This window comes from Oryzias latipes, chromosome 11 (assembly GCF_002234675.1).
Source record: "Oryzias latipes chromosome 11, ASM223467v1".
Lineage (NCBI taxonomy): Eukaryota > Metazoa > Chordata > Actinopteri > Beloniformes > Adrianichthyidae > Oryzias > Oryzias latipes.
Window position 1 is genome coordinate 4,795,698 of NC_019869.2, and position 14,110 is coordinate 4,809,807.

Below are 14,110 nucleotides of genomic sequence, written 5' to 3' on the forward strand. Positions count from 1 at the left end.
GAATCAAACCTGGATGTTTAAATTAAAAACCTAGAGACAGGTTACTTTGAGTACACTGTTCTTAGACATTCTGACAAAAGCCTGAACAAACGCAAAGAACAACTATAATTGTCAGAAAAACTTTTGAAAGTTGGATCAGTCACATATAAGGGTGAATTGGTGAGACGCAGGCGCGTTGTCAAGATTTTTCTCCCCAAATGCTGTGGACTGCCCAAGGAGCCTGTTTATGGGATAAATGTGCGCTGTGTGTGTGCAGCCTGAGTGTTATGAGTTCAGGAAATTAACCCTTGTCACTCTGAAAGAAAGTGTTTTTAACCCTTGTGCTATCCTATGACCCCACCCTTCCATTGACGTGTTCTCCCCACCATGACAAAGGTGGATAAAGGTGGAAAGATTTCATGTAATCCATGGACACCAGTGAAGATCACAAATCATTGAAGAAAAAAAGTTCAGAGCACTGTCAAGCGCGTCTAGATGACCCAACTCCCAACGTTAAAGTGCCTAGCACAAGGGTTACACAACAGTGTGTTGTTTGTGTGGACATCCTACAGGCACTGAGGTGTAGCGTGCACACCCTGTGCGTGCAGCATGTTTCTACGGTCAGTAAGCACCTAAACTCCGGCGTTAGAAGACCAAATGATGTCATCACCTGTACGCCATGGGTGTAACCTGCACAAGCCCTAAAAATACTCCACGACAGGGGTGGCGCTGTAACATTTCATCCCTTGTGCTATCCTAGGCAATTTAATATTGGGAGTTGACAGTGCTCTGAACCTTTTTTCCTTCAATGATTTGTGAACCTCACTGGTGTCCATGGATTACATGAAATCTTTCCACCTTTGTCGTAGGGAGAACACGTCAATGTAAGGGTGGGGTCATCCAAGATAGCAAAAGGGCTAAATTGGTAGCACAAATTTTAAATGAAAGGTTAAAATACATATTTCTGTTTTATTGCCGTTAAAAATGTTGCTTTTGTTATTTTTGCAATGCTTGAAGAAGCTTGTATTGATGATTTCTTTTTTTTTTTTTTATAAAGATACTGATATTGAATTAAAAAACTGAGGAACCAAGTGTGGGCGCAAAGCTTTTCGCTGGTGGTGCAGTTGCCCCCACTCGCCCCCTGTAGCTCCGCCCCTGCTTCATAATACACTTACCACAGGAGTGTCCAATTCCAGGCCCCCAGGGCCGGTGTCCAACATGTTTTCAACAGACCTACCATTGAAACAAACTCCATCCAGATAATCAGCAGCAAATGAGGCAAAGTTTCTGGAAAACCAGCAGGAGGCCGACCCTCGAAGCCTGGATTTGGACAACCTAGACTAACCACACGTACGACAATGGTATGTTCCATTTTTATGAAGTCCTTCCAGATAGCCAAACGAGCCCTATGGGGAACTAGAAGACACACCTGTACTCGCTGCCACCACTCTCTACAAGATGACCCAAAAGCCTGCAGCACCTGTACGGCGGGTTGAGGCGTGCATGGGACTAAAGCTTTCACAGAAATGCTAGAGATCAAGAAAGATCTTCTGTTTTCCCTCCAAAGACAAAAAAATGAGAAAGTTTCTGGAATCAATTCACTGAATGTGACCCTTTAATCTTTAGTGCAGTTTAGCCGTTGTTTTTTTTTTTTTTTTACTTTACAGACTCAAAAAACATCAAACAGGCTGAATCATGCAGGTCTGAAAAACATCTACACAACAGCAAAATTAACACAAGAACCATAAACATATTAATAATAAGAATAATAATAAATATACACAGTCACACTCGCACAAAGTCCGCTGAGTACCAAAAACAGTAACAAAGATCAGAAATACAGACATTTGAAAGGCTTCGGTCCAGGAAGGGGGAAACCGTCACAAAACAGGAACCACACGCTTCTTTTGCCGCCTGGTTCTGGTCCCAGTTCAGAACCTTCTCCTTAAAAATATTTCCTCAATGTTTCTCCTCATTGTTACTATTTTGTTTGTTTTAATTTGACTTCTTAAAGCTAATTTTCCTTTAGAACCAATTCAAACTAAGAAAAACCACTGAAGATGAAGAAGGAACCAGAACCTCAGCCAGAACACGCACCATGAAGAACCGATGCTCGACAAGGGTCATGTGACGAACGGATGAGGCCTGATAACGGAGTCAAAATGACTCCTTTTAGGTGTTAAATAAAAACATTTAGTTGTAAATTTAGTCTTTTGTGGAAAAGACGTGCATGTTTGCTTTTTAAACCAAATTTTAAAAAACGTGTTGTCGCAGACTGAAGCACTTTTCATCATCAATACGTTGTTTTATTCCTCAACACGTTAATAATTAGTAAAGGTCTGATATGTTTTATTACAAACATATCAATACAAAGAGCTGCATTAGCCTCTAGGATGGCAAACAGTTTCATAAAATGTTAAAAGCAGAAAAAACTCGTACCTAAACCCTACTTTTTGTGACGGCTGTCAGTAAAGAACCCCTTTTTACCCAAGTATAAATCCAATATATATTTAATATAAAGACCTAACTAACGAAGCAGCCCTGGAGCAGGCCTTGTGGCGCACTCTCATGGTCACATGACCCTTATCTTGTGTTTAAAACCGTTGTGTGACCTTTGACCCATAGCAGCTGACCTGGACTCCCACGGTTTTTGACGTGCAGTCTGCACTGCCGGGACTCCGTTGACGGACGTACCGATGTTTTGCTTACGCAAGGGGGAGGAAAAGCGGGGGTGGTGGTAAATGGATGAACCGGGGAAAGGGGGGGGGGGGGGGGGGGGGGCAATAGCTATGTCCGAATTCCCTCACTACTCCCAGTGCCCCAGATTTCAATGCAGTTCGGACGCATCCTTACTACTTTTTCCCCCCTGACAAATGTGACATCACCCATTTGCCGAAGTAAATACCTAATAAATTTGAACACTTTACGAAGATTTAGGAATCCTTCTTGTCTTAAAGATAAAAACCTAGTGATTTATTGAATATAAATGTACAGATGTTTTTATGACGTTTAAACGCAACATTTGTCAATCTAGTGAGCATTGATGCACACCGGTTTTTGCAGGGACTTCTGGGAAATTTCCAGCGCATTCCAGTTCCAAAATCCGAGATTTTGAAAATGTTGATTCGGACTATGGAACAAAAATGGCAATAGTCCCGTTTAGTGCACAAAGTAGTCAGGGAATTTGGACACAACCAATGACACGTTTCATGATCCTACCGTTCTACTTCAATCAGCGACAAGTCTTGACTGGTTTGTTCATCTTCACATCTATAAAAGCTAACCGTTGATCCAGCTAACATGCTAACATCTGTTAAAACGGGTTCAACTTTAGACCGCTGTAGTGGAAAGAGAAATGAAACATGTTGCACCGTAGTGTTAGTCGGAAAGCTGTGAGAAATGTCAGTGAGCATTTAAGACAAAGGATTAACTTGCTAGCAAGCTAAACGTACAGTACAGACCAAAATTTGGACACACCTTCCCATTCATTTGAATGAGAAGGTGTGCCCAAACCTTTGGTCTGTACTGTATGGCGCAAGGTAAGTTAATCGTGTAATTTAGCATGTTAGCTAGCAATTTGTAGGATAATGGGTAACAATGAACTGTTGAGATGACAGGTTAGTTAATTTGTTACCAATTGAAGGAGTCGACCGTCAAAAGGTATTCCTAAAAAGTTAGCATGTTAGCTGGCAGGCTAGCCCGTTAGCACAACAGAAGCAGCTCGTCATCACTGCTTTCCAGCTTGCCCATGGCCTCAAGACAAGCGTCGGGGATCTGAGCCGTGTGCACCATCCCGCAGTGTTCACAGCTTCCGTCCCGCCCCCCTCTACCACTGTGTCCACGGTTATGGTGGGGGGCGTGGCCTGCGGTGAAGGAAGGGTGCGGCTCCAACAGAGGCTGCTGCACATCACTGATCAAAGACGATGAGGAAGAGTCAGAGTCGGACACAGGGATGAGGAGCTCAACGTCCTCCTCTTCATCCCTGCCCCCTTGTCGCTCTGCTGCATCAGCACCATCGCCTCCTCTCTCCAGCTGGTGGAGAGGGCTGTGATTGGCCGGATTCTGCTGACTTTGGCTGGTTCTGGTCAAGGTCCTGGCAAGGCGATGCAGGTTCTGGGCCAAGCGGTGCAGGGCAGAACCTGATGGAGCTGGCGCCTCCAAAGAGTCCCTGTGACATTCTGGCTCTTGGCTGGATGTAACCACGGTTACCGCGCTGGAAGAAGGCGGAGCTTCTCGGGTCTGGTCGCGGTATCGGTCTGGTGTAACGGAGGTCGCGGGCACCGCCAGCGATACCACCGCCTCGACGGCAGCAGGTGGGGGTGTTTTGTGGGGGAGGGGGGCTACCGGCCCGCACACGGCGCCCACGCCTCGCTCCCTCCCCCGCTCACTCTCCGTGTCCGTGTCATCAGAGTCTGGAGACAGGAGGTCTGAGCCGGAACTGCCGGTGCTCCCAGAGCCGGTGCTGTCGTCTAGATCAGCGGAGACCAGAGCCAAGGAACCCGACCGACGGGACCGGGAAAACGTGAAAAGTCTGCGCCACAAGTTGCTATGGCGACCAGAGTACGGGAGTCTGAGGGAGGTGAAGCCGAGCTGGGAGCGAACAGCGAGGCGCAGATTTTCCAAGACCGAAGCCTGAGGGCAGAGATGGTAAAACAAGTATTTAACAGAGATATCAAATCCACTGCGACTCAAATCCAACAAACCCAATCTGTTTATTTGGTTTGATTTAAATTTCCTGTTTTATTAAATCTCTTTAAGAAGTAGTAGATGTGTTTGAGCCTGTTGGTTCTGGAAGTTCACATCCGAGTTGTGGGTGGGTACGTTGGAGCGGAGCAACATCACCCCCTTTCCTATCACCCATAACCGAGAGCTCTCTGTTTACAGCCTCTCCTTCTAGTTTACAGTCCCTCAGACCCCCAACTTAACATTACCGGTGTAACAAAACAGCGAGCAATATCAGAGCTAGGGCTGTACGATATGAGGAAAACTTGGGAAATGCGATATTAGTGATCAATATTGCGATGATGATATAAAGTATATTCTTTATCATCAGAAGAAGTATATTCTTCAAAAGAAAAGCCTGGACAGGTGCAATTACAGCACATGGTCCTCCTTCAAATTGCTCCAGCGCTGCAACTGCTCCAACTTGCGATAAATTAACAAATAGTAAAATCAACAAAAACATTTCCATTTCACGGCAAAAGTTTAAATTAAATAAGAGTCAAAATACCTTAAATTACACTCCAAACGACCCTCGTCTAATTAGGAGGGCAACAGCGCCATCTGATTGGTCAAATGCATAAAGTTGCCATAAGATTGTTTTAGCACATTTAAGGTTTACCATATATTGCGATTTTTGCCGACTTTTGCGATATGGATATTGCACAGCTTGAAATCGCGATAACGATAAATTTGCAATTAATTGTGCAGGCGTAGTCAGAGCTATCCAGCCGTACAGTTTAGATCCAGACTCCAGCTCAGACGAGAAAAACAATGACGTTCGTGGATCTATTTGTCTGCAGGTGGATGCATCAGAATGGAGCGGAGCAGGTAGCTTGTGGCCCCGCCCATCTTATTTTCTGTGTAACAAATGCAACATTTTTCACAATTTTTGACTAAAGAAATACTCGGACATCTTAATTTTCTTCTACTTTACATATGTCCTCCATCATCCGGAAAAGTTTTTATTGGTCTTTGACTGTGTTCCTTTGGATAGGAACTCTGATCGTGATGCTCTGCGCGGGGATCTACTCCCCATCTACGTTTTCGATGGGAGTTTCAGGTCAAATCATGTTTAGGTGAGTGAGTCACCTGTGGAAGGATTTCTGTACCTGAGTGCCAGAACAAACAGGGAAATCCTCCACGGGTGGGATCAGCCCCTGCGCTATTAGCTGCCCATAGGAGGGCGGGGCCTCCCTCCTCAGAAGCTCCGCCTCCACTCTGGACAGCTGGGTTTCGAATGACCTGCAATAAGGTTTTGAATTGGAGTTTAAACAGAAGCGGCTCAAATTTAACACCAAGGACACAAAGGCGTCTCTCACCTGCGTTCGAACATGCGCAGGGAGTAGAGCTTGCAGGTGCAGCCGAGGGCGATGACCAGCAGGAGGCCGCAGATGAGGCTGCCGATCACCGCGGCAGTGATGACCCGAGTGGGAACAATGACGGGGCAGCTGTCCTCATCGCTGCCGTCGCCACAGTCGTCCTGCGCGTCACAAACCCACGACTCAAAGACACAGCGGTTATTCTGCAGAAAGAAAAAGGGTTTGTTTGCATTTGGATGCATCTGAGATGAAAGCATCAGACTATGAACACAACCTTTCCAGAAATACTAATTTATGTCTTTTAGCCAGTCTGTTTGATCATTTCAAGATACAAATTTGTTGCAGAAAATTGTTATCATTAACCATTAAAAGAAAAAAAACCAAGACATTAAAGTCGGGCGGTTGCATGGCATCGGTCGCACTTTCAGTACCTTGCAGTGGAAGTTTCCGGGTTGACAGAAGAAGCAGTTCTTCTCATCCGAACCATTGGGGCAGTGGTTCTGGTAGTTGCAGCGGTCCGATCGGGGGTAACAGGCTCCATTTCTGGAGCAGGGGAACTCGTCCTCCTGACAGGACGAGCAGTTCAGCTCATCGCGTCCGTTGGGGCAGTGCCAGTAGCCGTCGCAGCGCTGCTGCTCCACGTAGCAGCCCCAGTTGCCCCCACAAGGAACCTCCCAGGGCAAACAGAAGCCCTCCACCTTTAAGAGAAAACCCCCCCCAAAAAAAATAAAAAGACAAACGTTTTCAGCTGCAAAAACGTTGGACTCTACTTCTGCAGAACAAAATGAGAAATCATGAGCACTGAAACATTGCTTATCTAAATGATAACATGCAGTAGAACACTGAGGGAAGAACGGCGGTCTACCTGATAGGTGACATTAAACCCCCTGGCGGTGTTGATTTTGTCGGCGTAGAAATGAACTCTTAGCTGACCCGAGGAGGAAACCACGGCGACTGGACTTCTGGAGTCGAAGGCAGTCAGCACGCGCAGGAGGCGACGGGGGTTCTCCTCCAGGCCGTCGTAGACCTTAACGTAATCGCCGTAGCCCGTCCCGTCTAGTTTGAAGTCTGTAAACCTCAGAATGACCTGGAAGGAGGAGACGCCGCTGATCCATTAAAGGATTTTAAAAGAACCGTTTCAGGCAGAAAACCCTGCATTTCTTTGGATTTGTTACCTTGCGGTGATCTCCGGTGTCTATCAGCCAGGTACAGTTGCTTCCTGGAGGGTAAAAATCTGGATAGTTTGGAGAACTGAAGGAACCATAGAAGTTCCGCAGCCATTCTCCACAGGTGGGAACATCACAGTCGATCTCATCACCGAGGTCCTGAAAAAACAACAACGGGAACAGATGTCAGGTCAAAGCAGCTCAACCACAGACTGGACCAGTGAATCCTAACCATTGACAGTATATAAGAACTGGACTGAGTGACCCTTCCCCCCTGGCGTTCCAAACAGGAAGTGGCACCAAAAAGCCTAAATCCGAGAGACTTCTATAGAGAAATAAACAGCTGTTACTCAGTCATTCTATTGGTCAGAAGAACCAATCCTGCTCTCTACTTCCTTTTTTTAACATGTCCTCATTTTTTTCACAATTTTCTTCTGTAGTTCAAGTTATTCAAGCTATAAACGGATCAATCAGATACCTGGATAAAGAAAGTGGAGCCTGCTGGTCCCCATGCCAAATGTTCAAAGTGTTTGATTGACACACTGGGTGTAGCCTGCTTTAAAGCAGTAGGGGGATGGCCTTCCAACAAACTCCCCCTTGATTGGTGAAACCGGTTTCCAAGGAAACAACAACTTAGACGGACTCGAACCAATCGCTGCTTAGAAGTGATGTCTGGCTCCAACATGGCAGCATTCACATTGAGATGAAAAAGAAAAAGTCGTCTGGATTGACTTCATTTTCTTGGAGCCGGAAGTAAGACCCACTCCGGTGAAAAGTTTGGTGTTTTCAACGTGTTTTTCTGGTTTTTTTCTAATGACAGAGAACATATGTGAAGAAAATTAAGCTTAAAATTTCATTTCTGCATATTTCTTGTAAAACAGCAGCAGACAAAAAAAGGCAGTTTAAAAATGGTTGCATTTGTTTTGCATAAAATATGCTGGGTGGACCATAAGCTCCCTGCATCAAGCTCTCAGAAATGGGGAGGGGAATGGGGGGCGGGGTTGCTCCACACTAATGGTCCCAACTGGAGGTAAACTCCTGTAGAAGCTATGTCCTAGAACAGAGGTTGGGAAGCTTTGGCTCGCGAGCCATATCTGGCTCTTTTGATGGCCGCATCTGGCTCGCAGACAAATCTTTAATTATTAAAAAAAAAAAAAAAGTTTCATTAGACCAGTCCATCTCGGGCGCGATGCAATGCCAGTTTATAACATATGGTCTCAATTCAGCGCCTAATGTATTGCGCATCAAAACCGTAAAACCGCGCATCAAATCCCCAAATCTGTAACGGCCTGAAAACTGTGAATTGCAGTCCCGGCAGATGTGCGCTCCCGTCTTTGAGAAGGAAAAGGGGAGGGGTAGTGGGCTCAGGCAGCAAGGTGAGCGGCGCTCTGATTAGAACACGCTGCCCGTCACACACCACACTGCAGCGTGCGAGTTTTGCTGTACTGACAATGTTTGGCTCCACGTCTGCATGTGAGGAGTCTGTCTCACATCTAAAGAACATTCAGACCTACGATCATGATTAACGGATGGAAGTCTCTACGCCTACATGAAGCTTAAACTCACCACGTATCAACCAGACTAGACCATCAGCAAAACCACCATGCAGCACCAGAAGTCACATTAACGGTAGGAAATACTCATCATTTATTAGCAACAGCATAAAGTAGCGTCCCTTTCCCACACTGAGCCACAGAGACTTTACCTCTTCTAAGATTCTTTATTCTGGTTACTGCAAGTCGTAACAAGCGCCGAACAATTTATCCAGCAACTCCTGAATCCCCCCAACTCACACTCTTTATAATCCCCTGTTCCCGCACCAGCCCTCCTATTTCCCTTATTCGGCTCATAGCTGAACCCTATTGGTCCAAACCTCAACGACAGGCTGAGCGACACAACTGAAGGGCCAATCAGCATCTCTGCTTGATGCGTTCAATGAACTCCGGAACTTAAAACGCGACCCAACAGCTGCCCAATTCAACTCAGTCTTCTACAATAACAATGTATTAAAAAAGAATCCACAGACTTATTGTACTTTAAAAGTTTTGAAATGACATCAAATGAACACATTCCCTTGTATTTTGAGTTTTAAACATATTGTAAGGCTCTCACGAAATTACATTTAAAAATATGTGGCGTTTATGCCTCTCTCTGCCAAAAAGGTTCCCGACCCCTGTCCTAGAATATACCTGTTTTTTTCAAATTTTGGCTAATAACTGCATAATTATATTTAAAAGACCACTGGGAACACTATGAAAATAGATAAAAAGATGATCCTAAAGAGTGAAAGTGTCGATTATACAGTCTGTGAGCATGCTGTATCTTTTGTCAGCAGTTGGGATTATAAACTGAGATGGATTTAACAGGATGGATGGCTTCGGTGGCTTCTGCAGTGAAACGCGCTCTGTACCTGGCAGTCAATGCTGCCGTCGCAGCGCAGGCTGTGGGGCAGACAGGTGTAGATGCGGGTGTAACGGGACAGGCAGGGGAACTGGTTCAGGCTGCACGGCTGGAATGAGAAGGAGGAATCCACACATAGCTCCTCGTCTGAGTTGTCGCCGCACTCGTCCATGGAGTTGCAGCGCCACCAGTCTGGGATGCACTTCCCATTGGAGCAATGGAACTGGTCCACATCGCAGCTAGTTGCTTCTGGCTTACCTGCAAAGAAAAGGGAATATTCGCAGCTACTTGGTAAAAGTTGAGTGAAAATGCTGTCTGTGTTTTCTGTGCGTCTCCCTTTTTTAGTCCTGGTTGGAAGGATTTGCATCCTCCTTTAATCCTGCATTACGTCACTAAATCACTTTGCCCAGTAAACAACTGTTATGCAACGTCAAGAAGGAGCGCCAGCTTATGGACGTCAGGTCAGAACAGGGAGGCTGTCAGTTCAAAGAACAGATGCACAGAGGACGAAGGTGGAGAGCCGTCCTCACCGGTGATGTAGGACAGTCTGAACCCTTTCCCCGTCAGGCTCTCATCCGAATGGAAGTGTATCCAGACGTGGTCCTGGGAGGTGATGTAGGGAGGTGGCAGTGAGGAGCCGCAGACACGAAGGCCGTCCAAACTCCTGTAGCTGCTTATGGACATCCAATCGGAGGTGCAACGATGGGAACCCTGAAGGTCAAAGTCCTGAAAACTTCAGAGGGAAAAATAGGAATCAAACGTTTAGCACGCCTCATTTTGAGCTTCTGCTAAGCTTCTAGTCATTATTAAGACTGAGTGGCTGTATTTGACAGCTTTTCTTTGCACAGATAAAAGCACACAGATATAAAAAGGCTAAAGATGTTTCTTTGAGTTATTTTTAAACATTAGCAGAAATAGAAACTTCCAGGGAGTTGTTGAAGAAGAGAATATAATCCAATAAACTAGCTTAAATGCTAGTTTATTGGATTCGACCCGGGTTGACTGCTCTTAAATGCTAGTTTTTTGCAACCTATCAAGTTTCAGAAACCCAGCTTCATTTAAAGTCAAAAGAAGTAAAAAATGAAAAATGTCGTGCGTCTTTCTTCATTGGATGCTTAAAAATTCAAATTTAAAGAGCCACTCTGAAAGAAAGTGTTTTTAACCCTTTTGCTATCTTAGATGATCCCACCCTTCCATTGACGTGTTCTCCCTACCATGACAAAGGTGGATAAAGGTGGAAAGATTTCATGTAATCCATGGACACCAGTGAAGATCACCAATCATTGAAGAAAAACGGTTCAGAGCACTGTCTAGTGGGTCAAGATGACCCAACTCCCAATGTTAAAGAGCCTAGGATATGTATCAGTGGCATTTTTTATTCCACATCAATGGTACCACCCATAATTTAGAAGTGAATTTCGAATGAACCCCTGTCGCTCTGCAGAATATGTCCACGACAATGACACAGGCTTCTTGTTGTTGCTTTAAAACAGTGTAATCATAATTAAAAGACCAGTGTGAGCAATTTGACAAAAGATGATCTTTATGGGTCTTTAAACATTTGCAGACATGAAAATGTTAAGAAATTAAGCAGAATTTTTTGTAAAAAAAAAATGGTGCTCAAATGCTTAAATTGTTAATTCTATAGACTATTATGTTTAATATTGTTTGATCATTTTAATCTTCACTTTATTTTTAAAAATCTTGATGATGTTTAACTTTTCTTTTTGCTAACTACCATATTGGCTTCTTTATTTAAAGTCAAATAAGTAAAATATTTTTTGTTTTCTAAAAGTCTTGTTTCTTTCTTCATTGGATATATAAAAAAATACAATTTTAAAATAAGAAAACCTTTCTGGCAAGAGCAAAACGCCCGTCTCACCTTACGGTGATGGAGTCTCCGGGGCGAGCTCTGATGATCCAGCTACAGTTCAGTCTGGTCGGGTACTGGAACGGCCAGCCGGGGCTGGTCACGATGCCGCTGGACGCCCGGAGGAGCTCGGCCACCTCGCTACAGGCTGAAAACAGAGAAAGACGTGCTCTTTTCTTTGACCAATACATTTAACTTGGAATGGATTTACACTCACCACTGGAAAAGCCAGATGCATAGACGTTGTCGTTCCTTTGAGAAGCAGCGGTGCATGCTGGGAAAAGCACATCAGAGAAACCATTAAATCTACAGGATTATTAAACGTGACAGTCTTTAGTATGACAACACATTTGAGGTTTTCTCCTCATTAATAATTTCTGACCAAAGCAGAAACATGATAAACTAATCCAGAAAGACATTTTTTTAAACTCAATCCCAGAAATGTTTATAAACAGCATTTATTAGAATAAAGAAAACTTGGAACCGCAGAGATTTGAACGCTTGTTTTTAGACATTCAGCAGGTTTGAAGTTGGTTAAACTTCTCCTGGCTCTACACCTTTCCAAGCTTTTCCCAAAATCAGCACAGTGGAGATTTTTTTGTTTCCTTAAGAGCTATGATTTAGAAATAGGGAATTATTTATCAAAATTTGTTGCTAGTTTCAGATTTTAAGATGTTTTATTGAACTCTTGTTTTCTAAAATGATTCATGTTAACTTATTACACTAGTTTCTTGCAATTCTGTAAATAAAATGAAAAATCAGGGACATAAAAACTAACTAATACAAACCAGTTGTTTAGACCTAGTAGAAAAATATGTTTGGCTGTATAACACCTAATTTGAAGTAAATCTAACAATTGACACCTTTAAGCGAATTTTTCCCTTTTTGAAAGCTTGTGTGGAAATCCTTGTTTCCAGATTTTGACATTATAGGATTTCTAGAGTAAAAATTATTTCTCCATGGACAGATCATTTTACCATTTTGTAGTGGTTTTCCTATTAAGATTAGTCCCTTTTCCCCTTAATTTTAGGCAACATCTTTTTACCGTGTGCTTACTGGTAAATCAGCTTTGTTAAAATAACTCAAAAATAATTTCCTAGATGTGTTTTAATTTGAAAAACTCAAAAACATGATGTATGTATATTTTAATATGGTCAAGGCTACTTTAAGGTCCACCTGAGTCCTGGTTCAATCAGGGTTGAAAGACTCACCTGATAGGATGAGCAGGTAGACGCCACTCAGCCTGCAGCTTAACCTGGGAGCCATAGTAACCCTGACGTCTCCGCCAGCTGTTTGGCTATTTTTTTTATGAATCTGTTGCAGATGAGGAGTCCAAGGTCACTGAATCGAGCGCCGCATCTCAGCTGACCGTGAAATGAGCTGATCTAAGATCCGCCTCATCAGAAAAAACGCTCTACCCTCCCCGCTGCGCTAGCCTGCGCAGCAAAACTGCCCTCACACCTTGAACCGTTTTCTGACGCAAACAAAGACATGGGAACTGTTAGCTGCGGATTTTCGGCTGTAAGCGTCAAATCGGCCCGGTCACGTGCGTCGGCTGACAGAGAAGCATCGCCGCTTTCACGCAACAACGCATAATGTGATTAAAGGGGGCAGCTAGCGCACACAAAGAGAATCTCTGGGCAATCGACCACCCCGAGCACCGATGAAGCATCCAAGCTAGCAGCCAGTCCGGCTGAGCCTCGCGCTAACACTGACCCGATGTAGCGACTACATGAACAACACAGTGAAGCCGAGAAAAGAGCAGTCAACCCGGGTCGAGCCGAAATAAAGCCCGATGATGGGACGGAGGCCAGCAAGCAGCTCCGTGCGCCCGCGCTACTCCATCTTCAACACTGGAGCTAACGGTTAGCTCCTCCGCCGGGCCGGCCGAACAACAACAGACGTCCACAACGGCAGAGAGAGAATTACATGGAGGCCCCGCCCACTGCGCGTGCCTGTGCGACGTCACGAATGAGGAGACACCCCCTCCCCGCCCACCAAATTGAAAGATCACGTGATCAGGGTTTTAAACTGTTAGCCTGGACAAAAACAAATTCAAAAAGTACATTTTAAATCACTCAGAAATGAAAAACAAACATGATTCGGATTACACTTAGTTTTAAAATGGTTGCTTTTCATTCTTTGTCTGATTTCAAATGTACGCATGGATTGGTGGTGAACTACATTCAGCATCGTATGTCTTTCCTTATACTGGAAGCTGATGGAGAAACTGAACAAAAGCACACAGCACGGCTCAATGTCCCACTTCTATAACAGCAGCACATATGTTGTTGCCCCATTGCCCCGCCTGAGCAGCAGCTGGAGCTCCTGTCAGCTGTCCCATTGTTGCTGTGACTTCGGGTTCAGCACCCCCATGTTTATAGGCGTCCCACACAAACCCCCGCCTCCACCCGTCCATCTGCTGCTGACACCCCCACCATCCTCCCCCCCAGTGTTATGCAGACTGGAAATGTCCAACAAGGTGCTGAGTTTTATTTTAGCATACTTATTTTTAGATCGGATATAATGTATTTTTTATGCATGTGCATAAAATAAACTCACCTCACATGAACATAAGTGTAGTTCCCCCCCCAGGGTCTCCTGATTTTCCATTTTTTTCCCCCAGTTTCCAAAGAATTCACACATTAAGGTGG

The 14,110-nt window shown here is 44.5% G+C and overlaps 1 protein-coding gene across 1 annotated transcript; it reads right to left on the reverse strand.

Moving 5' to 3' along the window:
- Positions 1 to 1,563: 1,563 nt before the first annotated feature.
- On the reverse strand, positions 1,564 to 13,407 carry lrp12 (LDL receptor related protein 12). Its single transcript, XM_004073932.4, has 11 exons — positions 12,668 to 13,407; positions 11,674 to 11,730; positions 11,469 to 11,604; positions 10,117 to 10,319; positions 9,597 to 9,844; positions 7,196 to 7,345; positions 6,886 to 7,107; positions 6,452 to 6,718; positions 6,021 to 6,223; positions 5,811 to 5,943; positions 1,564 to 4,611 (listed from the first exon to the last, which is right to left on the reverse strand). Exons 1-11 carry the CDS (start codon positions 12,720 to 12,722, stop codon positions 3,682 to 3,684), a joined length of 2,604 nt encoding a protein of 867 aa, XP_004073980.1. The 5' UTR covers positions 12,723 to 13,407; the 3' UTR covers positions 1,564 to 3,681.
- Between the last annotated feature and the right edge of the window lie 703 nt (positions 13,408 to 14,110).